This window comes from Castor canadensis, chromosome 11 (assembly GCF_047511655.1).
Source record: "Castor canadensis chromosome 11, mCasCan1.hap1v2, whole genome shotgun sequence".
NCBI classification, from domain to species: domain Eukaryota; kingdom Metazoa; phylum Chordata; class Mammalia; order Rodentia; family Castoridae; genus Castor; species Castor canadensis.
In genome coordinates this window covers 127892890-127919738 of record NC_133396.1, presented here as the reverse complement: position 1 = coordinate 127919738, position 26849 = coordinate 127892890, and the positions used below count along the sequence as shown (strand labels likewise).

The window sequence follows — 26849 nt, the reverse complement described above, 5'->3', positions numbered from 1 at the left end:
ATGAGCTATACACAATGCCCAATTCCCCAGAAGGGAAGAAACCATGATTACTAACTGAATCAAGACACAGGGGTTGCTGGGTGCCAGTGGCTCACACTTGTAATCCAGGCTACTCAGAAGGCAGAGATCAGGGGGACAGAGGTTTAAAGCCAGCCCAGGCAAATAGTTTGCAAGACCCTATCTCAAAAAATCCCATCACAAAAAAGGGGCTTGAGGTATACGTCCCAGCACAGAAAAAAAAAAAAAAAAAAAAAGACAGGGACTGTTATTGAAGATTACTTCAAAAGAGATTTGTTCTGGCTTTATAACATTTGAGCAATTTATAACATTTGGTTTCAAGATTTGAGGTTCCATGCGAGTACAAGTGGAAAGGGAGTCAGCCACCCCATAGATTTGGGACCTTCTAACTCCTTAGAGCCTTTTTTAACCTAGGATACCAGTTCAATAGAAGCTCTCAGGTCAGAAGTTCCTGGGCATTGCTCACAGGACACACTTGCAGTTGCACATTCAAATGCAAGAGCTGGAGAGACGCTCTACTTCAAAGACAGAGATCAGCTTCCTGACCTACTTCTTCTACAGAGGAGCAGAACCTCTTCTGCACACTTGGCATCTGCTCCACAGCCAATAGTGGCCTTGCCTGCCTCCAAGCTAAGAGGATGAAAAGAAGTTCTTTGCTTTTGGGCTGTCAGCTCTACCCAGATCCCTCATGGTGCTGGTGAATCCCAGGAAGTCTGTGGAAGAGGAAGGGAGCTCCCTGGCCAGCCCCAGGTTGTGTACTCACGTCAGCCAGCTGGAAGGCATCCACCTCATTGTGGTAAGTGTCAAACAGAAGACTCAGGGCCTGCCTGGGAGTGGGGGAAAGAGACAAATCACAGGAGAGGTCACAAAAGACCCAGGACCCTAACCTAACACATTCTTTCCCTCCCTCTCCTCTGCTCAGGGATCAGACTTTCATTTCAAGGGGTTTCCACTCTGTCCATGCCCTGTGAAGACAGAAGTCATCCTTTCTGCCTCACCACCTCCTTCCTAAAGAATGATAGCAAAGTAAAAGAGGGAAGAGGAGAAGCATGCCCTGTTAAGACTCTTGGGCTTCAACCCCAGACACCTGAAGGAATCTCTCACCCTAGCAGGAAATCAGGCAAGAGTGTCTGTTGCATCCCCTCACAGTGCCTGTTTGAACCACACTAAGATGGTACCCACTCTCACCTGCTGATGGTCTGCTTGACTGGCCTCTCTTGTAGATGGATGAGGTAGTTTAAGGTGGAGGGGCTCTGATCATCATTCACCTGTGTGAACAGTGCCCTATTCAGGGAGGGTTGGTGCCCTTTTCTCAGCCCAGCACTCCTACCCCACTCCCACCTAACATGTGTCATGTCACCCACTCCACCCCCAGCTCTGTGCAACTGTCAACTACCCCCAACACGAACCGTCCGGGCCAGGTCACTGCGTACAGCACTCTGCTCCATCAGCTGTAGTCGGATGTCGATGTCAAACTTTCGGCAGTATTGGATATACTCATGGCTGCCCAAGGCATGCTTGCTGGGGAAGTAGGGGGGACAAGACTATTAGCATTCTGGGGGCTCAGTGGGAAAAGAGATGCATCCCTTAGTCTTGGGGAGAGAGAACCTGGAAGAAGATGGGGGGAGGTAGGACCTGTGTTGCAGCCCCTACCCTGAGTTCCTGCGAAATGTCATGGTAGAACTTGGGGGAAGGTACAAGGATCTATTTAAACAAAAGCTACCTATAACACTTAACTCTTGGGCTGTACAAATATTGACTCTTCCAGGTATTTATTACCTATGTGGTTATCACCGGTTGATTCCCAGGGTGGGGAACAACTTTTCATGGGAAAGTTGTTTAAATACTACTCTCTTGGCTTTGACATAGGGGACATCCAAGAGGAGACATTTGGGGAGTCAGCCTACATCCAGGCACTGGTCTTCCCACCTTCTTTCCACGTTACCAGCTAGGATGCTGAGGACCAACCAAGCAAAACCACCGAGATCCCAGATCTGTTATCCTCATCCAAGGTCTGTTTCTCCCTTCCCTCTGCGGGTCCTGCCTAATTGTGAATTACGCACAAATCTCTACAGATTTCCTAAAAGGCATGTGCCATTCCCATTGCTCAGAACCTGCAGGAGAGACCCCCAGCGCAGAGAAGGAGGCCTAGGCAGAGTCCTTTTGCCATGGCAGCCTTTTCCTCTCCCCCAAATCACACCTTAATCAGAAAGGAAACCCAAGAAAAGGGGCAGAGTGAGTCCCACCTCCAGGCCAGCACTAAGGGCCTGGGCCAAGTCCCAGCTGGGTAACAGAAGCCGGAAACGGACTTCCTTCCTCAGCAGAGCTGGGAATCTAGGCCAGAAATGGAGGGGAGGGGAGGAAAACAAACAGAAGGGGGATGTGCAGAAGCTGGTGGAGGTGCAGGGCCCTAGGCCAGTCCAGATCCAGCTAGAACTTGGGGCGTTCTCTACATCTTGAGGGAACCAGGCCACCAATCTGGGCCCTGAACTGGTAAGATTAAAGTGTAGACAAAGTCTGAGGGTGGAGAGGCTAGGCTGTGGGGCAGACCCTGGCGGGAGAGTCTGGGAGGAAGGAAGAGTGTGGTGTGGGTGGGGGAGGTAGCAGGAAACCCAGCCCTACCCCAAGAGTGTCTCAAGGTTCTTATCGGAGAGCAGCCTGCATCCTGAACAAACATGCCCCTTCAGTATCAGTCCCTCTGGCCAGGCGGGGTTAGGAATCCTGAGGGCTCCCTCAGGAATTAGCAGTTCCCACCCAGGAAACAGCACTACACTTTTAGGTGGGATGGGAGGGCCTCCTGGCCACAGGTTCCCAAGGGGCTTGCTTGACCTTCTCTGTGGAAGACTGTGTACAGGTCAGAAGTTGGGAAGGGGGCATGACCCAAGGACCACTGACCCTGTCCCACCTCACTGGGAACTCTCCATCTGGGCCTTGCCAAGAAGGCAGAACCTAACAGCTCCACTTCCTCTGGTCTTGAGGGCTCCCAGACTATGAGTACTGCAGGGGAAATGTGCCATCTTTCCAATCCAGAGCCCATGAGTCTTCTGTCTTAGCTGGTCCTCCCCTGCAGGTATACACTGACTGCTCATTGGGTCCTTTTCATACTCGACCCTCCTCTTTATTTTTTTGGCCTCACTTGAGATGGAACCCAGGGCCTCATCCATGCTAGACCTCAATTAAATGCCTCACCTCTACCACTGGGCTATACCCCCAATGTAAATCCTCACCATTCTTTACAGAGGAGACTGAGGATCAGGCTAGTAAGTGGCAGTGTAATGGTGTTACTAGGAGTCTAATTTGTCTACTGTGTCCCTCATCCCTTTTAACTGTCAGAAGGGTTGGCTGTCCAGGGCTCTTGCTGCCAGGAGACCTTGCATCTAGGACCACCCCGTTCCTCTAGGGAAAGCAAAAACATAACACCTGGGGCACATTTGAAGTTGCCTGGGTTTGTACCCTATAGAGTCTGCTCTTTTCTTTCCCTCAGTTTCCAGACTGAGACCCGGGTCCATTATCCCTAACACTGAATAAATCAGCCAAGATATAAATCTTCAGTTCTGCCTGCCAATTCTGTGCTCTAGCCATAGGCAACCCTCCTTGCATCTAGACCTGCATGCAAGTGTGGTAGAATTTATTGGGCATTGCTAAGAAGGTTAGGTGCAGGCCTTGCCTTTCTCCTTTCCTAAGGCCTACTTCCTCCAGGTGGCCAGAGGTAGAGGGCAGAAGTCAACTGGAAGCTTTAGGGAGGAAGGTTGATCACAGATCTGTCTGCTGTCACACATACCCCCTGAGGGGTGGGAACCTCACCCTACCTCTCTTCCACCCCAGCCCTCCAGAGCCTCAGGGCAGCAGAAAGAAGGCTGCCTCAGCAGGTCCACATCACACTTTCCAGGGAGGCTGCCTTCTGCAGAGGGCACTAGCTGGAGAGGAGCTGGAAGCCAGACTCTGGGAGGAGGATAACCAGCTGCACAAGCCAGCAAGGGAAAAGCCATGTTGGCCAGGGAAGGAAGGAAAAAGAGGAATTGTAATTTCTCCTCTAGGTTCCACATGGACACTTCTGCTCTGTTCTGCTGCCCCCAGCCACAAAGACACCATACATCTGCTAGAGCAGGAAAAACAGCCCATCACAGTCCCCCTAGCTCTCCCAAGTGCACACATCTCTCGGCAAGCAGAAGTCTGCACACAGATATGACCTCGTCTTTGCCTAATCCCAGCTCCAAGCTCTTTCCACAGCAGCTTTGGCTCAGAAGCCAGCCAACCCTGCTGGAAGACAAAGCTCCTGGAGAAAGTGAGACGTGGCCATGGCTGGGAACACGCCCAGAAAGCAGGAGTCCTGACTGTGTGGTGGGGGTGGAGCTGCCAGCCCTAAGCCTGAGACCTCTCAAAACCCTCCCACCCAGAAGGCAGGTGCTGCCTTCACCCCACCTACACACACCCCATTCACTCACTTCTGTAAGAACTCCTCCAGTCCACAGGGCTTGAGCACAAAGTCCCCCACATCTACTTCTCTCAGTTCATCGTGAGTGTAGCACAGGGTCTGGTAGATGAGCAAGTCAACAGTGGAGGAGCCTGCAGGGTGGGGGGAGGGGAACAAAAATGATGGGCATAGGGTAGGCAGGGCTCAGCCTCCCCACCTGATCCTCTATCCCCAGTTCCCTCATCAACTTGACAGAGTAGGCAAACCCCTAACAGCTTGGGGTTGAGGAAAATCACTGTGGACCTAAAAAGTTAGCCCTAGAGTCAGTTCCCCTAAAGGAGCTCCCCACTGCTCCTCATTCAGGCTACAAGGTGAGGTGGGCCCTGAGGCCAAAGGATCCTATAGTCCAAACTCTAGTCTTCCTTGCCCCACCTCAAAAGACACTCATGTGCCCTCCCCAACTAACTTACAATTGCAGGTAAAAGTGAGAGGCTCCTGAAGGCTGTCACATAACACAGTCACCTTCAAGTTGACCTCATCCCCAAGATGCTCTGGGCTTGGGGTGACAGCACTCCAGACATATCCGGTGAGAGAGTAGTCTTGGATGTCAGAGCCCGATCGAAGGCTATGCAGGAAGAGAGAAGGACCCTCACTGTAGCAGTGACAAGAGGTCTGCGTGCCCTCTGTCCCCACTCAGCCCAGTCCTCTGAGTCTGCAGGCCAAGCCGGGGGCAGTGGGGAGGCAGCTTTGGGACATAACTGTTCTTGCCATCTCTGCAAGAGTTGCAAAACTTTCCCACAGTGGAAGAGTAGAGAGTTCCAAAAATGACAAAGCTTTCCATGCTAAGTTTAATAGAAAATTTTTATGAATCCATTTTGTTTCTCTTTTAGTTCAAGAGAACTTGAACTTATCTTCCACCTGGGGTGCATTTGCTCCTAAGGGCAACTGAGGGCCAGAACCTAAAGTGATGAGGCTAATTGAACTATTCGATCAAGGTGTCATGAATTTTATTAAGAATGTGAAACTTCTAAGATTTCAAAAGCCCTGCAGAGGGCTGTTGGAATGGCTCAAGTGGTAGAAGGCCTGAGTTCAACTCCCAGTACTACCAAAAAAAAAAAAAAAGCCCTGAAGACATCTGACATGAGGGAAGCTCCTTCCCACTCCCACAATCCTCCCAAACCCCTGTCCCGTTTTTTAACTCTTACATATCCAGCATGTGGCAAAACGCAGCAACTTCCTCATCTCTTTCCTCTGAGACCTCAAACAACTCGTGGCCGTTGGCGACAGTATGGGGTCGGGAGCCCACCTTTAAGGGAAGAGCAGCTGACTCATTACCTTTTCCCTCATGGCATCCCTCTCTAAAGGGATCTAAACCCAAACTCTAGGTATAAAGACTTTCTAGCAACTCAGTTCAGTGAAAGGAACACAAGGAATTATGGGAAATCCAGAAATACATTTATCTGTCATCCTAGGAAATCGAAAACTCAGTCAGAAAAGAGGTGTTGAAACTTGGGCAGAGTATGGTAGCTGGGGTGCAATGGACAAGAGTGGCCAAAATCACTCTGTGAGGGGAATTGTCTGACCAGCCCAGTGCATCCAGTCAGGCAGTATTGTGGGTCACAGCAGAGACAGGACATTCTGGGGGAGGCTCCCAGAGGCACAGCAGTGAGCTAAGCAGGCAGCTGTTTATCCCAGCCCCTCGTTAGACCAGGCAGATGGTCAGCCTAAATTCTCCCCAGGGAGGCTTGGCCCTGGGCAAAAGCCTAAACATCCACAAACCCCAGGGTGATGGAGCACCCTGCGACAGGGGAGATGACTCAGAAACATGTGTCTTCTCAGTAAGTGCTATTTGAGGAAGAAAGCATCAAAGCAGCACTCTGGGCAGGAGAGAATCTGGTAGAAGGAAGGCTCGGCTCCTCCTGGCTCTAGAGCCTGCTAGTTCTGAGCAGCTGGAATGTCAGGCAGCCTGCCCTGTTTGGCCCCACTTCCTTTCCCTGAACAGGCATGGTGTGCTGAGAGTCTCAGACAAGGCCCCAAGCTGTGTCCAATCCCAGAGCTGCTCTTAAGTCACCCAGGAGGGACCCCAAAGAAACCCTTAAATGAGCCCTAGGAAGGAGCAAGTTAGGGGAGCTAGGACTGACAGGCTGTAGCCTCACAGGCCTGCCCAGGGCAGCCACACAGGAAATGAGGCTTCCACTCCATGGAGTGTATCCGGTAAAGGCAGCAGGTGCTAACAGCTGCTTCCGGGGGCGGGGAACCTGGTGCTCTGGTCTGTGCACACCACCTCAACCTCTCATCCTCCCCAGTGGCTGTTTTCAGGGCAGAAGTCAGCAACTGAGCTCCCCATTTGAATATCCCCACTGTTTCCTCTGGGTGACTCTTTCTCTCATCAGCCTTGCTCTCCCGGGTATGTGTGGGATAGGGGTACATGGAGGGGACATAGCAGTGGGGACAGTTGGCAAGTGAGGCCCTGACCCTGCCAAGTGCGTGCCTGTGTCCCAGTCAAAACAATAGTACCACTGTCAGCAATTAACCCACAAAAGAGAGAGAAAAACAGAGAGAGAGCAGGGGGGAGGAGAAGGCAAGAGAGGGAGAGGGAGAGAATAGAATGGCTACTGAAGGCTATTTCATGCCCTTTCCGTACCACTCACTGGCACTGTAAGAAAACAAAAGCCACTTACGTTTGCCCAGCTGGCAGGCCCTGGTGGCATCGCTCGATGCTGGCTGGGGGAGTCTGCCAGGCAGTGGCTGGCAGCGGGGGTACCAGGCTGGCATTTGGAGCCAGCCATTTCCAGAGATGGCTCAGCAGGCCTGGGATTAGGAAGGTCACTCCGGCTGGAAGCCCGGCGAAATCGGGGTGGGGGTATAGGCCGAGGGCCCAAGGGGTCCCCTCTCCCAGCAGGCTGAGCCCCTGAACCAAGGTGAGGTGGGGAGGAAGACCAAGGTCGCATTTCCCCCCAGAACCGACAAGAGCCTTTTGCTTTGCCCTCACTTCTTCAAGGAGACTCAAGATGGAGCACCCTTTGGGAACTCTGATGACACACAAGGTGGGGGTGGGGGAAGATAGGGGAGGTGAGGGAAAGAGGAAGAACAGAGGGGACCACCTACCAGGGTGGCCTGAACAGGCCCAGGTCTGAGCGAGGAACTCTGAGCTAGGATCAGGACTCTCTCTGTCCCTATAAATAGCGGGAGCAGCCCCACCTCTCAAAGCAGGCCCTTTAAAAAGCCCTGAGCTCTGGAGCTGTGGCTTTATCCCAGAAGCTGATCTGCTTTTGGGGAGACTCCCTCAGCAGAACAGAGGAAGGAAGGACTGTGTAGCTCTTCAGAGTTGGGATGGATCCCAAAAGCTGAACATGAAGTGGGAAAGCCCCAATTGTCCCTTAGGTAATGGATATGGAGGAAACAGGGATGGAATGAGGTAGACTGATAAGCTGCTACAGAAGTCATCAGCCATGGAGGCGCTTCTTGACTCCCTGAGTCAAGGGCAAGGGCAAAACACAAAGTAGTCTTCAGGTTCCACTCATGGAGGTGCTGCAGGTGACATGCTGCCATGGAACCCATCTGGGGTGAAATGTAGATACTAGGCTACTTTACACTGTGTACTGATATGAGTCAAATTATTATTGCCATACTGCCAATTCTCTTTAAGTATTTTCGTTGGGAAAAGAGTGGGTAGGGATGGGGTGCAGTGAAGGCACTACAACAATGTGACTATACTAAATGCCTCTGAACAGTACACTTAAAAATGGCTAAGATGGAAAAGCTTTATGTTATGTATATTTATCACAGGAAGAAGTGAGGAGGGAGGGAGAGGGGGGGGAGAGGGAAAGAGAGGGGACTTTAGAACAATGAGACCAGGGTTGAGTGCCAGCTCTGCTATTCCTTGCTGTGTGGCTTTGTACTATCAGGCAGTGTTGTTGTGGAGATCTGGACCTGGGTCTGGTATTCAGTGAGCACTGAGCAAGTGACCAATACTAGGAATGATTTCATGGCCGTGCAGCACTTTGGCAGAGCAGGGCCTCAGGAACCGGAAGCAACTCACTCAAGTCCCCAGGGCCATTCAGTCACAGAGTCGATGCTGAGTCCCTACTTCCCAATCACGAAGAGGATATGTTAGTAACTAGGATTCCAAAACATCTCCCCCAAAAGTGCTGTTTTGACCAAGAAACTTGACCCTGAGAAAAAGCTACACCATCCCTGGTGTGCCTCCCCATTCCCTATAATCAAGCCTTCCTTGGGCCTCTGCCCCACAAGAGCCCAGGGTCTGGATGGCAGAAGTAGAGAGGTGGAAAGGACTAAAAGGGGTGATACTTGGCAGATTTGGATTTAGAACAGCAAAGAGGAACTAGTTCTTGTTTCTGAATGACATGGGGACAGACAGGGGGACAGAAGAAACACAACAAGGTCCTCACCGGAGCAGCAGAAATCCGGCGGTTCTTGCCAGCCATTGCGTTCTTTCGGTTGGCACAGCGGGAGGCGTAGGTACGAGGGGGCACCTGAGGGGGCATGGTCTTGCTCCGAGCCACAGGCTTCCCAGGAGTATCCTTGCCAAGGTCTAGGGGCCCCCGGCCTTCCTTCCAGCCCCTAGTGGCATCACGCAACATCTCTGCATCATAGGTTGACTTTAAGTTCAGCCTTGTAATTGCATCATTGATGCCATCATAGTCCACAGACCCTAGCAGGCGTCCCTGGCCCCCATCTCCTGATGACTCTTCCTCTTCTAGAATTTGGTGCCCCAGGAGTTTGCCTGGAGGTTGTTCAACCAGAGAAAAATTGTTGATGTCATTGGGCTGAGAGATCTTGGAGGATGAGGGGGATCCCTTTCTGGGAGGCAGGGGAGGTGTATCCCAGATAGAGACTCGGGGTGGTAGAGGAGGTGGGGACAGTTTCTTACAAGACCCATCTATATCCCCTGGTCCTGGGGACAAAGAGAGCCCCCCATCTGAACCATCAAAAATGTAGAGATAGTCTCCAGACAGGGAGCCTTTGGGCCAGGGATCTGGGCCAGGCTGGAGACCCTGGGAGGTACAGTGGTTGGGAGGCTCTTCCCGTGGTGAGATGGAGTTGTAATTGAGGGTAGGATCTGACCCAGAGAGACCACGCAAGAGTTTGAGGTCATTTCGCCTTCCTGCTGGCTTGCTGTAGAAATCCAAGGCAGGCTCATCCCAACTGATGAGAGAGGGTTCTGTGTTCTGCTTGGCCCTGCTCTCTTTCTTGTCATGCCTGAGCCGGGACAAAGCATCATACTCCATCTGCAGGGCTTCAGCCATGGCCAGCTCTTTGCGGCTGATGCCCACTGACTCCAGGGACTTCCAGTGTTCCCCATTGCCCTGAGTCGAAGACATGGTGAGAGTGGGGGCACAGAAGACAAAGAAGCCTTCTACTTCCTGCCAGTGTCAGGTCTGGTGGACTGGCACATGATGACTGGACACCTGCAGGCAAAGGGTAAAATGTCATTCAGTCACAAAGAGATTTATCAATTATCTAATGTAGGTGACATAAAATCAAGGACAGTGCCTATTTCTTCAGTGCCCACCACAGAAGAACAAACAAACAGAAGGATGGAGGGAGAAAAAAAGAGAGATACCAAGACAACTTTATCTACCATCCACTCACGTACTCATCTCCATCTTTGATCTTAACTCCTAATATAGCTCTGTCTTATGTGCTCCCATGGAAAGAAAACGATTACCTTTCATTAGCGAAGAGGAAAAGGTAGAAGTAAAACCTATTTAGTCAAAGCTGTCTAGGGCTGGGGGGTAGAGCTCACTAGCAGAGTCCATCCCTACCATGTATGAAGCCCTGATTTCATCACCAGCATTGCAAAAAAAAATTTAGTAGTAGGAATATATAACAACCTTGGAAAACAGACAGCTCTTGCAAAGGTAAACATAAACCTACATATGACTCAACTATCTTACTCCTACTTCTCCAAGAAAAATGAGAGCACACACCCGCCCAGACATGTATCCAAACATTCACAGAAGCCTGATTTGTGTAACATCCCCAAATGACTCAAATGTCCAACAAGATAAATGGATTTTTAAAGTGCGGTATGTCTACCATTGAATACTACTCAGCTAAAACATGGATGAATCTCCAATTAACTATGCTGAAGAAAGGAAGCCCAGATGAAATAATAACAAAATAAGCCAGATGCATATTCCACTTACATGAAATTCTGGAAAATGCAAAATGATCTACAGTGACAAAAAGCCATGGTTATCTGGGGAAGGAGTAGAATGAGGGAAAGATTTCCAAGGGCTTAAGGGAGCTTTTGACAGTGATGAATATGTTCATTCTCTTTTTTGGTTTTTCCAGTGCTGGGAATCAAACCCAGGGTCTCCATGCATGGTAGACAAGCATTCTACCACTGAGCTACATCATCACCCAACCTGTTTATTGTCTTGATGGTGATGAAGGTTTCACCAGTATGCTCATATGTCAAATTTACCAAACCACATACCTTAAATATATGCAGTTTAGTACAGGCTACCTGAACCTTAATAAAGCTATAAATGAAAATACAACAGAGCCCTAATAAACAAATCTGATAATTATTCAAAGTTCACTAACAGGTGAGATGTGGTGTCTGTTAGAGTACTGATGTACACACATGTTGATCCTTGGCCTTTAGGATGCCAGACAGGACCCTTGGGAAGCTGTCTTTAGCTGCAAGCAGCCCTCTCCTTCAAAAGTCTTGACATGAAAAGTCGAGAGCCACTGAGCAAAACCTTGTAGTGACAAGGTTAGTCTGCCCAGTGGTTCCCAATCCAGCTGCACATCAGAAATACAAGGAGACTTTTAAAAAAGTACTAAAACCCACACACTCTCAAGCGACTCTAATTTAATTGACCTGTGATAAAGTAATGGTATTTTATTTTACCTTTTTTTACTTCCTAGATTCTACTCCTAGCACAGCTGAGAACCAGGGATCTCTGTGTCTGTGATTAGGTTGGGGAGGGGAGTGTAAAGCAGTCACTTCTAACCCTTGACACCAGCAGCTGAGAAGTTCACTACTTCACAAAATCAGCAGAAATCGTTCCTTCTATTGTATGGTTTCACCCAAGGGCTACCAAGCATATGAAACATGTTATTTGTCATAATTACAAAGTTGAAAATAACAACAGAAAAAGGGTCCAGATAGATTTTTTTGGCGGGGAGAGGGCTGGGGTTTAACTTAGGACTTTGCACTTGCAAAGCAAGTGGTTTATCATCAGATCTTTTTTTTTTTTTTTCTTTTTACAGTCCTGGGATTTGAATTCAGGGACTTGCACTTGCTAGGAAAGTTCTCTACCATTTGAGCCATGCCCCTAGCCCTCAGATAGATCATTTTACTTTCTATTTTGTTTTTGAATTAGCATACATTAGTAATATAAGGGGGTTGCATTTCAGGTAGATTCTTTTTTGTTTGCTTGCTTGGTTTTTTTTTTTTTTTTTTTGCAGTACTGGGGTTTGAACTCAGGGCCTCAAGCTTGCTAGGCAGGCATTCTACCACTTGAGCCACCCCAACAGTTCTGTTTTGTGTTTTCCAGATAGGGTCTTGCAACCTGTTTGCCCAGACTGGCCTTGAACCACAATCTTCCTGTTCTCTACCTCCCAAGTAGCTAGGATTACTGGCGTGAGCCACAGACACCTGGCTCCAGGTATATTCTTGAATGGTAAGTTCCATTTGATTCGAAATAGGATGAAAGGCTCCCTTCAGCTGAGGAGCCCTCAGAGGACCCCAGTGCATCTGCCAGGCACAGGCTCAGAACCCAGACCTGAGTCATGGCTGGCTTGGTGGATCTGTCAACTACTATACTCAGGAAGCAGGTCCCCAAAGACAGACTAGATGGAGCTCAGTCTCAGGGTATCCATAGGAGCCCTCTGCTCATTTCCTTGCCTGCTAAGTTTCTTCACTCTTCCTCATTTCCTTACAAATTCTTCTGAATCCACATAGGGTCTGAGGGAGTCTTGCTATTTGAAATCCAAAGGAATTTGATGAGCAGATGGAGATGCCCGAAAAATGGGTATCCAGAGCTGGGAAACTGGTCCCAGAAAAACATGTCCTCCAGTTTTACAGATGAGAGACACTAAGAAAATGCTCGAAGTTCAACTGACTGAGATGTCACAAATACTGAGATCAACTGACTGAGATGCTAGGCAAATACTCTACCACTGAGCTATACCCTAACCTGGCTTAAGCCTTTTAATCTAGAGAATGACCATGTATTCTCATCCCTGAGGTGGGATGAGCAGATTGTTGAGATTTGCCTTAGCTGTGCACCATTGTAAGGTAAACTAAGGCCAGAACCACATTCATCCTCACTTTCTTCCATTTAGTCTCAGGGGAGAGCAGGTTGCTGCCTCCTGTAAGGCACAATTCTCTCATGTTTGTGCCCTGTCCACTTTTGACCTCCGGGATCATGTTCTGTAGATTTCCTTCCCTCTTCTGAATCTTCAACCTCTTCTCCTCAACTTGGTTCTGCTCTAACTCACAAAGACATGCCTCTTCCAGTCTTAAAAACAAAACAAAACCTACACCCTAAATGCCTTGCCTTGGCGTTTTGCCCTCTGTTCTTCCTCCCCTTCTCAGTCAAATTTCATGAGAGAGTAGATACCACCTAATGTTCCAAATTCTCCTTTCCACATACCTTTTAACTCACTGTAATTTTGCATCTGCCCCAACATCCCACGAAAACTTCTCCAGCAACATCACCCAGGCTGCCCAACTTAGGAGGATTTCCACACGCCCAGGTGTTACTGTGGCACTTGGCTCTCCACACCACTCATTCCCTTCCTCCCTACACCCTCAGCCCCCTGGCTTACATGATGCCATTTCCTTTCTTGTCCTCCACCTCCCTCTTTGTCCTCTTCCTCTGTCCACCCCTGTAATGTTGGTATCGGCTCAGGCTTCCATTCTCAGCCCCTTGATAACTCTCTAACCCTCTGCTTGACAGTCTCATCTGTTCTTGTTTCCTATTAGTACCACTCCTATGTTGACGATTACAAATATGTATCCTTCCTTCTAGTTCATGTACCCACCCATATAGAAAAATCCAAATGGCCCAAACGGAAACACCACCTTTCCTGCTCCTCCCTCCTGACTCCCCAGGAACCCTTGAGCACCACCAGGTCACCCAAGTTAGAAACCCTAAGCCCCACAACCAATCACCAGGGCCTGCAGATTTTTCCTCTTCAATGCTTCCCAGAGATAGTATGTCCTTCTATCCTAACTGCCCGTCCTAATTCAAGCCCTATCTTCTATCACTTTCACCTGGGCCATACAATAGTATCATCTCTCACTTTCACTTGGGCAGTAAAAGAGCCTCCTAACAGTCCTTCCTCCTACCGATCTTTACCAGCAGCCTGAGGCTCTAAAGTGTGAATCTGATCAGAAACCTTCAATGGCTCTCTCTTCATTGCTACTCTACAAAGTCTTTATCACTGGCCCCCATCTCCCTCTCATCTCCAACCATTCATTACAGTGTATCTGACACCTCTGTTGCTTGGTTCAAATACTTCCTTTTCCTGAGCATGCTCTTCCCGGTCCTATTAAACTTGTGACTCTCATTCCCCCTTCTGGGACTTTGCTCAGAGATCATCTTCAGGAAGTCTTCTCTGACTCCCAGATTGGACCTCCTCTCTTTGCTCCCAACATCCGCCTGTATTTATCTCAAACATGCCCTTAAAATATGTACTTAAAATTACATGTTTATGCATCTTTCACACCCTCTAAGTTCCTCAAATTCCAAATTTACCTCATTTCCACTGAGAAGAATGTTCTGACCAGAACATAAGGGCAAAGGCTTCTAGCAATGAGAACTTTTAGATAAGGAAGATAGGTGACCAGGACACAGGTGGTGTCCTTCTGTAGAGTACATCATATATAGGACTTGGTTTCAAAACTAACTGGGTTGGGTGTAGCATCTTAAGGCAGCTCACAGGTAGACAAGAAAACCATACAAAATTCTTGAGGGTCTTTGATTCCCTAAAATGAAAATGATTCTCAGAAGACTGCAAAGTCATAGGAAACAGAAGTAAAAGCCAAGGGTGATCCAAGCAGGCTCAGGGAAGATGAGCTGCCCCCTATAAACACCATCCCACTGGCTCTGGGCCAGAACACCACTAGACTGTCTGAGTCATTCAGGGAAGGAAACCCAGCCCACTGACCAATCTCACACCTAGGATCACTCCAGTAGCTGCTCCTTCCAAAAGGCTGAACACTCAGCTCAACCTGATGCCGAGAGACTGGGATGCAGTGAGGAGATAGGACAAACAGCATCCCCTACAGGAATAAGAGAGCCACCTCCAAGACGAAGAGAGGGTTCAGAGAGCAGTAGCCAGACACAGAGGAAACCTGGAGGAGTAAAGGAGGTAGCGACCAGTCCCAAAGACCTTGAGGCAGAGTGAGCTGGTTTCCTCTCAGAACTCAACACCACATTTCATCTTCCAGGCGGGAGGGACTAAGTGTTTTAATAACCCAGGTCTTATGTTTCCAGCCTCTCCTTTCCCCAATTCAGTTCCCTCTCAGCCAGTTCTGCTGGGTTGATAAATAAGATGTAGCTCAATGGTAGAGCACTTGCCCAGCCTACGAAAGGCCCTAGGTTTTATCCTAGCACCAAAAAAAGAAAAGAAGATAGGTAGGTCTCAGAAGAGGGAGAAGGAGGGTGTCTTTGCTACTTTGCCAACCATCCAGAGAGAGGTAGCAAAGAAACAAAGTGGACGGTGCCCCTGGAGTTGTACGCCTTGGTGGCCTGTCTGTGTTCTCTCTTGGTGTTCATCTCTCAGAGAACAGATGGAAATAGTCTGAAAGGTCAGTTACAGTCAGTTTCCTGCCCCCACCTGCTAATTTGTACTTTTTTCTGCTTAATCATTTGACAGTAAGATGCAAACACTTTGCCTCTAAATATTTCAGTCTGAATTCCCCCAAGAGCCAGGACATTATCCTATATAAACACAATGTCCTCAGCACACCTATAAAATTTAGTGTTGACACAATATCATGACCTAGTACATAGTTCACACTTGAATGCCTGCAATTGTCATAGGGGAAGTTTTTCAAACACAGAAATTTCTAGTCCCTCCCCTGGAGGCTCTGATTCAGAGCCTGGACTCCATATGATTCAAAAGCCCCTCAGGTGATTTGATGTGCAGTCAGGTTTGACCCCAAAGATGAGAGTGTCAGAACCCTCAGGAAGACAAGAACTGAATAAAGGGACCCGAAGTAGCACCAGGCAGTCAGCTGGTGAAGGAAGAGAACATGCTTATGGACAAGCAGGTTGGGTCCAAGCAGCAGCAGGCACCAAACGCACTCCTCACAGCTGCCCACAGATGACTGGGGACTGGCAGGGAGGCAGTGGGGTCAGAGTCAAAGGGTGGAAAGAAGAGGCCCTCCCTCCTGTGAACCCATGAACCCAGGCCCGAGGGCAGGGCTCTAGGCACTCCTGTGGCCAGTAGGTAGAGAAGCTTCCTGGCTCGCTGGAAGGCGACACATATCAAAGGTGTTCTGCTCAGGACTTGAAGAGCCTAAGGGTCTGAATCATCTCCTTCACACATGCTGAGCCACAGAACTGGATCCTTTGGCTGCTGAGTACCCGGATGATTTTGGCACAATTCCAGGGGGTGTACCAGGTGATAGACATATGCATGAATAATTTGATCGCCCCTAGGACATAAAGCAGGGAGGCCCTGTATAGCCTGGCCATCCACTGGGTGCAGAAGATGGAAAGCCCTCAAGCAAGATGGTGAAAATTTGAAGGTCTGAAGCTCACCTCCAACCTGGGGGGGCCTTGGGTATCCCAACTTTTAGTAGTTTTTACTCAGGGAAGAGAACTCAGTTCTAGCACTGCCTTGGGAAGGGACTCTTAGCACCTCCCCTCAGGATAGTCAAGGGTCTTTTGGCTGGAGGATGGAAGAATTTAATCCTTTTAGCATCCAGATTTTTCTTTCCAGAGAGGACCTCTGCCTCTATCCATCCCCCCACACCCACACTTATGCACACCCAAAATCCCACTGGTTTTGCAGTCAGAAACCCATGCCTCACACTTCACACCACATACCTGCTCTCTGCTCCACCTGTTGCTCCTTAATCCCAGCTGAACAGGGAACATCACCACACCTGCTGCCAGGCATCTAACTCCTCTCACAGGAAGTACATCAAAGAAGGTCAAGGCCAGCTCCCTGCCTCCAACAGATGTGCACCTCATCTCTGCTTCCTTATTTAAACACAAAGGGTTCATACAGCTCTATAATCCTTTGAGGCTGGCCCATTATTGAACACATGCACCAACAAGGTCTTTCTCTTATCTAGCCTATATTCTTCTGTTCAGTGATCACTGAGCTCTAAATGTGAGGATATTATCCATTTCCCTCTCTAGTGTTCTCTTAGCCAAATTAAAGCATCTCCACACAGCGCACGGTTTCCTACCAGGACTTACATTCTATTCCTCTATTCACTACATGTGCCCTGGACTCACCACTAATTTGAAACCAAAGGTCCTAGACAAGCAGAGAGAAAGGTGCTAGGCAGCCATGAGACATGGTTAGAGACTGATTTGTACACGCTACTGGCTTCGATTCAGAACCCCCAGCGTCCCTGATGCCAACTCAGAAACTATCTGTGCATTTTGTTCTATTTACACAGACACACACAGAACACAGCTTCCACCATATGCCCTGCAGAATCTGGCCTCTGAGTAGGAGAGACAGGGATGGAAGAGATAAGGCAGCTCGTGGCTCCTTCCAAAACGTTCCTTTCTCTAGAGCCAGCAACTTAGATGGCAAGGCCAGGGACCCGGAGATAGAAACCAGCTGAATGGAATGTTTGGCAAAGTGGAGAGAAAAGTCTTGGCAGCATGTGGATTTCTAACCCATGAATTATCCCAGAAGCCAGCACAGCCACATCTCCTCTCTCTGGTCCACACCTCCTGCTTTTTCCCTCTAGTCTTCCCTCACTCACTGCAGCTCCCCAAACCAGCCCTTCTTCAGTTCAGCCCTGGGTTTCCTCTGAGGAGCAAACAGACTCCTCCAGCTTCTTCTGCCTCCAGAGAAGGGTGGTAGGACAGGATGGTAGGGACAAGGAAAGTCACACAATGACTTCCCCTTACCAACAATGGCCCCCAGCAGAGGGGACGCCTGTGTATTATCACATGCAGTTTTCCACCACTCCATCCCTAATACAAACACCACCGATACACTTCCAAACAGTGACTCCTGGAACTCTCCTCTCTATGAAGGTGCTATGCAAGACAGAAGTTGAGGTGCTCCCTCTCTGGAGAGAGACACAGAAAATGGGTTTCATGGAGGACAGGACCCAGTAACTCTCTTCATCCCTTGCCTTTCTATCTGCTATCCTCCTTTTCAGCTGGCTTCAACACACAGCTTGCTTCCTGCAAACAGGCCTCCTGCAGGATCTAGATTGTCACCTATCACCTCCAGTCTAGGTCCAGCTTTCCCAGCTCATGCCCTGTGGAATCCAGTTCTCCAGGATTCCTGAGGGGGTGGGGAAAACTCGCTGGAGGAAGCCAATTCATGAAACAGAGTCCAGAAAGCAGGTCAAAGCTGCTCCCCCACAGCCGCTCCCCCACAGCCAGGCCATCCAAGTGAGGACAGACAGACTGACAAGGCCTGTTCTGCCTGGAGGCTTTGCCAGAGGGAACAGTGAGGGGCAAAGCAGGATCCACCTCACTGTGCCACTGGGGGCTGGAGGACTCGCCATGTCCCCATGATGGTTCACCATGTCCACCAGTGTTAGCATGGAGCAAGGAGGCAGTACTGAAGGGTGTGCCTAATTAAGGCCCAACCCCAGGCAAGGCGGTAAAGATGGACATCAGGGTAACTGTAGAGACATGGGATTGGCAAGAAGACAACCAACAATGCCAGAAGACCATCCTCTGGAAGGAGGAGGGCATCTTTGCTGGGGGCCGACCCTTTTTTCTTTAGCGAGTGTCTCCATCCATTCAATGGTAATTCCCTGAGTGTTTTCTAATAGCAACTTCTCTCAGATATCTGACAAGTTATCTTCCTTCTGAATGCCAGGTGAGGAGACTGAGGCCCCTTAAGTGAAAGTGACTGCCCTGGGTCCCACAACAAGCCACTGATGAGCTAGGAAGGACTCAGAGATCTGAGGAGGCTACTATGGTGGTGATTCTCAGAACCCATTGGTCCCAATCCTGGGCTTTCCCACCATAAGCACACACTCAGATGTGCTAGAGCCCTGGGGCTGGGAGGAAGGAGGGATGGTACACAGGATGATCCCACATACAGAGTAGAGAAGGCAGCCAGTAGTCCCCAATGGTGGGGCTGTCTGTGGGAAGGTTAGGGGTGACTGCCTGGAAGCCTACTGTGGGAGGCAGGAGCAGGAGCAGGCTCTGTGGGCAGTGGGCTGCCAGCAGCTGACTGCCACCTGCTTGGCTCTGAGGAGGGCCAAAGGAAGTCAAGCAGAAAAGGGCTGAGGGCCGAGTCAGCCATCCATGGGAACAGGCAGAGGTGCCAACCAGTTCCTAAACCATGTCAGGGCAAGCTCATTTCCCCACTCTGGATAGGAGGCTCTGTACCACATGTCCCTGAGACTTCCCTACTGTCCTTCTGGCACCATGGCTTCCTAAATCAGCAATGTAGACATGTGGTCTGATCATAGAATTGAGTATTTCACTTAATGCTAACTCCCCAGATCAAAATAATCCTGATGGACTATAGTCATTCTCAGGAACCCAAAGCCATGAGAATCCCAAACTCAGCACAACACCCCACCTCTTTCCCCTACACTACTACACACCACACCTTTCCCCACACCCTATACACATGCTTCATCCCTCCCCTACTGCATACTTACCCCTCATCCCTTTCTCCATACACACCCTATACCCTCACACCACCCCACAATCCCTATACTTCTCCACCTTCCCAACCCTATGCCCCTCACACACATACCTGCCCACACACCCTATACCCTCTTACATCTTTCCCCCCACTCCCAACATACACCTTCTACATAGTCCCATATATTCTACACCCCTACCTTCCCACACCCCAGGACTGCCCCTCCATACGTACCCTCCAGCTAACTCATTTCCTTATCAGCTCTCTGGAAGAAGAAAGGGAGCCGCCTAGACCCATGAGACCACATCCTTATAGTGTCCTTGGCAAAGAAATCTGAGAAAAGTAGATAAAAGGTTGAACCTGGAAGAAAAGGGAAAACAGGTCATCCCAACCCCAAGGGCAGCTCAGGCCCTTCCCAAGCAGACACTTCCTTCTCTCTGGTTCAGCATGCCATGCTCTGGCAGGCCCACAGCCAGGAAAGCACCCAAGGTAAGAGAATGCTAGCCAAGAGACTTGGGCAGACCCAAGAGGACCTTCACCCAAAGACCTCCAGGCCCTCTGGCAGGCCCAGGGGCAGCCAGCTACAGGGTCCTCACAGACCAAGGTGGGAAAAGAAAAGGAAACCAGCTCACAAGTAGCCCCCATTTTCAGTCCAGAAAAAAAACCCAAAACAGAACACCACCAAATCTCTGGTGCTAATTTACAAAGGGGTGTTAGAGGCCTGAGGTGTGAGTCCCTCCAGGGCCACTTGCATTTAAAGAGCAGAGTGTGAGGGGAGTGGTGCCCACCCCACCAGGTCCTAGACACCTGGCTGGGAGGAATGATTCATTAAGAGGCAGGCGGGGCGGATCTCTGGTATAGACCTCCGGGTTTCAGCTCCTGAGCTGGAATCTCTGCCCCTCTAGAATGGACCCCCCTAGCACTACCCACCAGGCAGCCTGTCCCTTTGAGTCACTGATTCCTCCAGCTATTCTCAGTTCAGCCAAAACCAGGTGGCCACCAGACCTTCCCCAGTGACCATGCCATTTCCCAGCTGGAAATGGTATCAGCCCCAAAGGATATCCTGCTCTGGGTTAGGCAAGGACACTGAACCAGAGGGCTGACCAAGGATTCTACTTTACCCAGGTCCATGGAGAAATTAAAACCCACTGGGGATGCACGGCCCTACGAGAGACTCAGAAGTGAGATACTCTCCTGGGAGCCTCTGAATGCCCCCAGAATCTCCAAACAACAAGGGGACACTTAGAGGAGGGAGTGGGAGGGGATGGTAGGCGGGGTACTGATGGTGCCTGATCATGCAGGACTCCCCAGGTCAGCCAGCATAATCCTGGTCATGTTGCAGTTTCTCCTCAGCCCCACTCATCTGCATGTACAGCCTGCCAGGCCTTGTTTCCCATTCACACCTAACTCTCAAAGCCTCAAAGCCTGGCTGCCACTAAGTGTCTGGTCCCTCTCCTTTTCTTTCCATACCACTCCAAATCCTCAGAACTTCCCCAAGCCTTTCTCCCCTCTCCTCTCCCCCAATTTCCCTAAGTCAGAATCCAAGTCTATACTTGGCAAAAAAGGACGCTTAGAAGAAGGGTGTGGAACCACCTAGCTCAGTAATCATTGTCACAAGCTCCTCCTTCATGGGGCCCTTGCCCATGTGCCCCTCCCCAGGGCTTCCCAGGTGAGCAACAGTCAGAGGCCTTTCTCAGCAGGGATCAGCTGACAGGGCTAGATGAGTGTACCCAGGGTATGAGTTTATGGGCTGGCATACTGGAGCCAAGAATCCATAGGAGCTGGGCTAAAATACCTTTACAATGCATATTAATGCCAGCTGCAAAGTCTGTATTTGGTACATTGCAGTCCAGCCTGTGGGGCCTGGACTGAGGGCATTGCATTCTGTTTTGGTGAAAGGGAGGTGGGAGAAGGGAGGGAGGCTGGATGAATACAGCCTTACAGAAATAGAAGGACAGAAATAGGACTTTTAATTTCTTTGGTATCTTGTGCCAGGTATTGTTTTATTTAATCCTCACAGCAGACCTTAAGTGTAGATATTATTATCCACATTATTTCTAGAAAACAGGAAAGGGATTGTGTGATTTGCCCATGGTCACACAACCTGGAAATGATAGGATCAAGAGTTAAACTGAAACTTGTGTAAATTCAAAATTCATCTTTTTCCCATCCTGACACAGAAACCCAGGCTCACCACCACAATGTTCACACTGATGGTGGCAATTATTCCAGAACACAGCAGCAACAATCTCCCTCCACACTTCAGAAATTCACTCTCCCAGGCAACTCAAAGAAAAGACCCTAAGCACCCTGGGTTCAATATCCAACATACACACACATACACACAAGCATAAACAAGCAAACGAAACAAAGTTTTATAGATAAGAGAACCAATGACCAGAAGGGAGATGACTTTCCTGAATCCACACAGCTGGTCAGTGGGAGAGGTGGGACCATGGGTGGAGTCCAGGCGTGTGGACTCCTCCTCCAGTGCTTGTCTAAGCCTGAGTCATCTCGGGTCTCTCTCTCTCTCTCTCAATCTCTCCCCCATTTTTAAAATCCTCTGGGGAAGGAAGACTTGGCCTTCCTGTTCCAGCCTCTCTTAAATTGGTCTGTTTCTTTTCAAGCTTCTGATGGCTTTTATTAAATGAAATGGTTTACAAAAAGCACAAAAAATTATTTTCCATCTCTCTTATCCAAATAATTATTCTCTTACCTGAAAAATTATTTTCTTGGGTATCACAAAAATTACCATTCCTTTCTCATTCCTGAATGTCTGAGCTAGCCCCCTAATTAGTCGGACTTCATTGTTGGCCCCCTAATATCTGCTCTTTGTTGCCAGGACAGTCTTCCTATTGGGCAGCTGTGCTCATGTCATTCTTCTAAGGAAAACAGTTCTCCCCTCCCTTATCAGATCTCAGAACCTCCACATGGAGTTCAGTCCAATTGCCTGCACTCCCTAGAATCTGATGGGTAATAGTCTCCATCAGAGGGCCTCAAATTTTCCTACAAACCTGCACTCATGCTGGTTCCTCCACTGGTTCCCACTCTGCTCTCTACAAATGCCTGCCTTATACTACAGCCTGCATTCAGGTCTTCTGACCAACAGTGAATTTTGGAAAATGTTTAATGTAGGGCTGGTGGAGTGGGTCATCTGGTAGCGTGTTTGCCTAAGAAGCATGAGGCTCTGAGTTCAAACCCCAGTACTCCCCCCCCCCAAAAAAAAAGTTTAATGTGTCCTACTGCATTTGTGTGTTGTTTTGTGTTATCCCTACTAGTGTTAGAATAATAACAACAAGAAAAAAACCCTTTTTATTTGTGTAGATATTTATAGTTACAAAGCATTTTTATAAACATTGGCCCACTAATCTTAAGGATAATTACCTCTTATTATCATGTCTCCCACATTATACTTAGCACAATGTTGTTTTTTTGTTGCTTATTTGTCTGTTTTTGCAGTGCTGGGGATGGAACCCTGGCTTCAGCACAATGTTTTTATTTTTTTGGCACTGGGGCTTGAACTCAAGGCCTCACACTTGCTAGGCAGGCACTCTTCCCACTTGAGCCACTCCACTAGCCCTTTTTTGTGATGGGTTTTTTCAAGATAGGGTCTCCCAAACTATTTACTTGGGGCTGGCTTCCAACCTTGATCCTCCTGATCTCTGCCTCCTGAGTAGCTGGGATTACAGGTGTGCCAGGCCAACAGTGTTTCACACAAGGTACATGTTCATCACAGAACTTCTAAACACTGTGCTCTGGAGTCTCTCTTTTTCCCATTTCCCTCCACTTTTATCCTATTATACTAAATTTCTTTCCTAATAAACTTTACTACTATTATTTTTACTACAAAAAAAAAAAATACTGTGCTCTGAGGGTGATCTGACCAACACCTCTGACATAGGAGCAGAAGTTCTGAAAGCAAAATTGTAATGTATTTTTCCAGGTAGACACCCCATAGTATTTACCAGAGTCTCAGAGTTTAGAGACTTCCAAATTTCTATATTTTTGTGAAATGCTGCCTAGATTAAACTAACTCTCAGAGCACCAAATCATAATCCACTCATCACCTACCTCCATGAAGAAATTTACCCACTCACCTGCATTTGGTAGGAGTGGGGTACAATGAGGTTCTCTCAAGTCAGAGAGCACACTGGATTCACGATTGTATCCCTAGATTTAGCACAAACATGCCTTTGAGGGATGAGAAAATAACTGTAACAACCATCAGCTGCTGAACCACCATTTGTACAAATCAGCCATTACTCTATATACTTCATTAATTACCTCAGGTACTATTCTCTCTCCCTATTTTACCTATCTTCACAGGTCATGAAGCATGATCATTCATTTATTTATTTTTTGTTGGTGCTGGGGATGGAACCCAGGGTCTCCCCCATGCTGGGCAAGCACTCTACGACTGAGCCAATCCCCAGTCCTAAAACACAGATAAATTAAGTGACCTTCCCAGGGTCATACAGCTTATAAGTGATGGAGCCAGGCTTTGAACCCAAGGGATCCACAACCATATTCTTACCACCATCTGAACTGTCACTAGCCTTCGTTTGAGGAACGAATAGATGTAAGAATGAATGTGCACAGGCACCGAGGATGCTTCTGTTGAATGAAAAATTAACCGAGCGTCTCTACTCCACCTCACCCATAGGAAGATCATGAGAGTCCTTCTCACACTTTCCTTGAGTTCAGCCAAAGTACATCTCCGAGTAATTCCCTCATTTACCAGGGTAGAATGCAGTCAGTAAAATAAAGCTTGGTTTAACGTATTCTTAGTGAACAGTTATCTCAGAACATGAACTCCATGATCACGGGGACTGCATGTCTCCTTCACTCTGCACACTTAGAAGAGAGTCAGTGCGTACCTCAATACCTAGTGGTAAGAGTCCAACTCCACTGATGGCTCTGGGCGGATTCAGCTACTTTCAGCTCACACCACACACTTCGTTCCCCATCCTGCCTCAATTCCTACTCCCTGTTCAGATCTCAGCTAACAACTTCCTTCAAGAGATCTGACCACCAAAACGCCCCACTTATGAGTTCACAAAGCATGCCATATTTCCCCCACCATAGCTTATTTACTTGCCTGTCTTCTCCACTCAATGACAATTTCTGGGAGGCTGTCTGCCCCAGTCATTGGAAGTACCTAAAGTCTAGGGGGGCTGTATTTTAGTGACAGAGTGTTTTCTTAGCATGCACAATGCCCTGGGTTCAATCTTCAGCACAAAAGAGAAAAAAGAAGAAGAAAAAGGAAAAAAAGAAGTACCTAAAGTCACTGGCAAGCACTCAAAACAACATTTGTTGAATGAATGAATAAATGAACGAGTTCCTTTTTTTCATTATCTGACAGACTTAACACTTTGTGAGTATATCCTTTCCCAGAAATGACTTCGACAGCCCTTTGTGTGGTCACCTGGCTCTTGGGAAAGGTCCACCTCATGCAGGACCTTGGTCCCCTTGACATTTTTTTTTTTTTAATAGGTCCCTTCAACACAGCACAGAAGGAACACAGGTTCTGGAGGTATACTAACCTAGATTCAAATGGGCCTAGATCTGTGGGTGTAACAGATCCATGGTAGGAGGTTTGCCTACCATGCACGAGGCCTGGGGTTCAAATCCCAGCATTGCAAATAAAAAAAAAAACCCAATTTAGGTTCTTCTCCAATTAGCTGTACAATCTTGGGCATGTTTCTTAATCTTGCTAAATCTCAGTTTCTCATCTGTAAAAGGGGAAGACACAATTTTATCAGAATCCATATCATCCATTTCCTCTGTGATTGGGGAGTGGGGAGACAAAATTAACACACCGCTAACATTACAGCCAGGTGCTGGTGATTCACACCTGTAATCCTAGCTACTTGGGAGATCAGGAGGATCACAGTTCAAAGCCAGTCAGGGCAAATAGTTTGAGAAATCCTATCTCCAAAACACCAACACAAAAAAGGGCTGGCTGAGTGGCTCAAATGGTAGAGTGCCTGTCTACCAAGTGTGAGACCATGAGTTCAAACCCCAGTACTGAGAAAATAAATAAATAACATTACAGATGGGCAAACCCTCTGACTGTTTATCATGTGCTCTTCTACACATTTAAACTTTTGCCCTCTTTGTTGGGATCATCTGCTACAGGATACTCAAAAATGTATCTCTCAGGGTGGGGTGGCTCAAGTGATAGAGTGCCTGCCTAACAAGCATGAGGCCCTGAGTTCAAACCATAGTACCACAAGGAAAACAAAACAAGACAAAAAAAACCTCTGCTCTTCAAATACATATCTCTGCTGGAGATGAGGGTAACCACCTGTAATCCCAGCACTAAGGAAGCTAAGGCAGGAGTACCAAGAGTTTTAGGCCAGTCAGGTGCTTATGGCTCATGCCTATAATCTTAGCTACTCAGGAGGCAGAGATCAGGAGGATTGCAGTTGGAAGTCAGCCAGAGCAAATAGTTCTTGAGACCCTATCTCGAAAACCCCTATCACAAAAAAATTGGGCCGGTGGAGTGGCTCAAGGTGAAGGCCCTGAGTTAAAAAAAAAAAAAAAAGTTTGAGGCCAGCTTAGCGACATAGTGAGGCTCTGTCCCCATCCCCTTAAAAAAAAAGAAAAGAAAAAAAAGCACACTTCTGAAAAGGTGCAAACTTTCTGAAACCATTCTGTAGTTCAAACTCTCCTGTCAAGGACCTATGTATTTCTCTCCTCTTTTTTATTTTTCTTTTCTCTATCTCTCTAATTTAATTTTTGATTTTTATTACTTATTATTTTTAATAGCTAAATCATAATAGTATACATTTATTGGGGATCTATTTTTATTTTTTTTTTTTTGATGGTACTGGAGTTTAAACTCAGGGCCTCATGCTTGCTAGGCAGGTGCTCTACCACTTGAGCCACTCCACAAACCCTTTTCACAAACTATTTTCCCAGGGGCTGCCTTCAAACCTCAATGCTCCTGATCTTTACATCCTGAGTAGCTAAGATTAAGGCATGAACCAACAGCACCTAGCCCTATTTTTCTCTTAATTAAAAAAAAATCTGAGTTAGGTGCCAGTGGCTCACTCATGTAATACTAGCTATTCAGGAGGCAAAGATCAGGAGGATCACGGTTCAAAGCCAGCCCTGGGGAAAACAGTAAAAGAGACCCTATCTTGAAAAAACGAATCACAAAAAAGGGCTGGTGGAGTGCCTGGAGCAATAAGAACACCTGCTTAGCAAGCATGAGACCTTGAGTTCAAACCCTACTGCCATTAAAAAAAAAAAAAAATCACTGGACCTCAGTGTGGAAATCTGACACCCTGGCTACAAAGCCCTTTGGGAACATATAATTGCTTCCTCCCACTTCAACTTCCTTTCCACTATGGAGGACCTAACAGCGATTCAGATCAGAAATGTATCGATTCAGATCAGAAATGTATCGGGTGCTGTCTGTGATGGAAATGTCAACCACTGCAGGGCTTCCTCATTACCATTATCTGGGCTCTAGGATAATTTGTGACCCAGAAAAGAAGAACTCTTACCTATTTCTTCTACCCAGCAAGGCAAACTGTAATACTTCAAAATGGAATCTCCTTTGTCCTCTACTCATTTTCTCCCTCACCCTTATGCCTTCTGGTTT

General features: G+C 48.1%; 1 protein-coding gene across 5 annotated transcripts in view; it reads right to left on the bottom strand.

Moving 5' to 3' along the window:
• The window catches only part of Pik3c2b (phosphatidylinositol-4-phosphate 3-kinase catalytic subunit type 2 beta), a 67153-nt gene that overhangs the window by 35910 nt on the left and 4394 nt on the right, over positions 1-26849 (bottom strand). For 3 of the 5 annotated variants that reach the window (XR_012439033.1, XM_074048552.1, XM_074048555.1), the window contains exons 2-8: positions 8845-9864; positions 5638-5738; positions 4903-5057; positions 4464-4584; positions 1428-1539; positions 1207-1286; positions 782-845 (exon numbers count right to left, since the gene is read on the bottom strand). Coding sequence is in view for 4 of the 5 variants with exons in the window: in XM_074048552.1 (XP_073904653.1) it covers positions 782-845; positions 1207-1286; positions 1428-1539; positions 4464-4584; positions 4903-5057; positions 5638-5738; positions 8845-9777 (1566 nt within the window). In the remaining variant the exon portion in view is untranslated. Of the gene's footprint in view, positions 1-781; positions 846-1206; positions 1287-1427; positions 1540-4463; positions 4585-4902; positions 5058-5637; positions 5739-8844; positions 9865-19471; positions 19598-26849 lie in introns of all 5 variants that reach the window. The other 2 variants (XM_074048553.1, XM_074048554.1) reach the window with 2 other exon arrangements.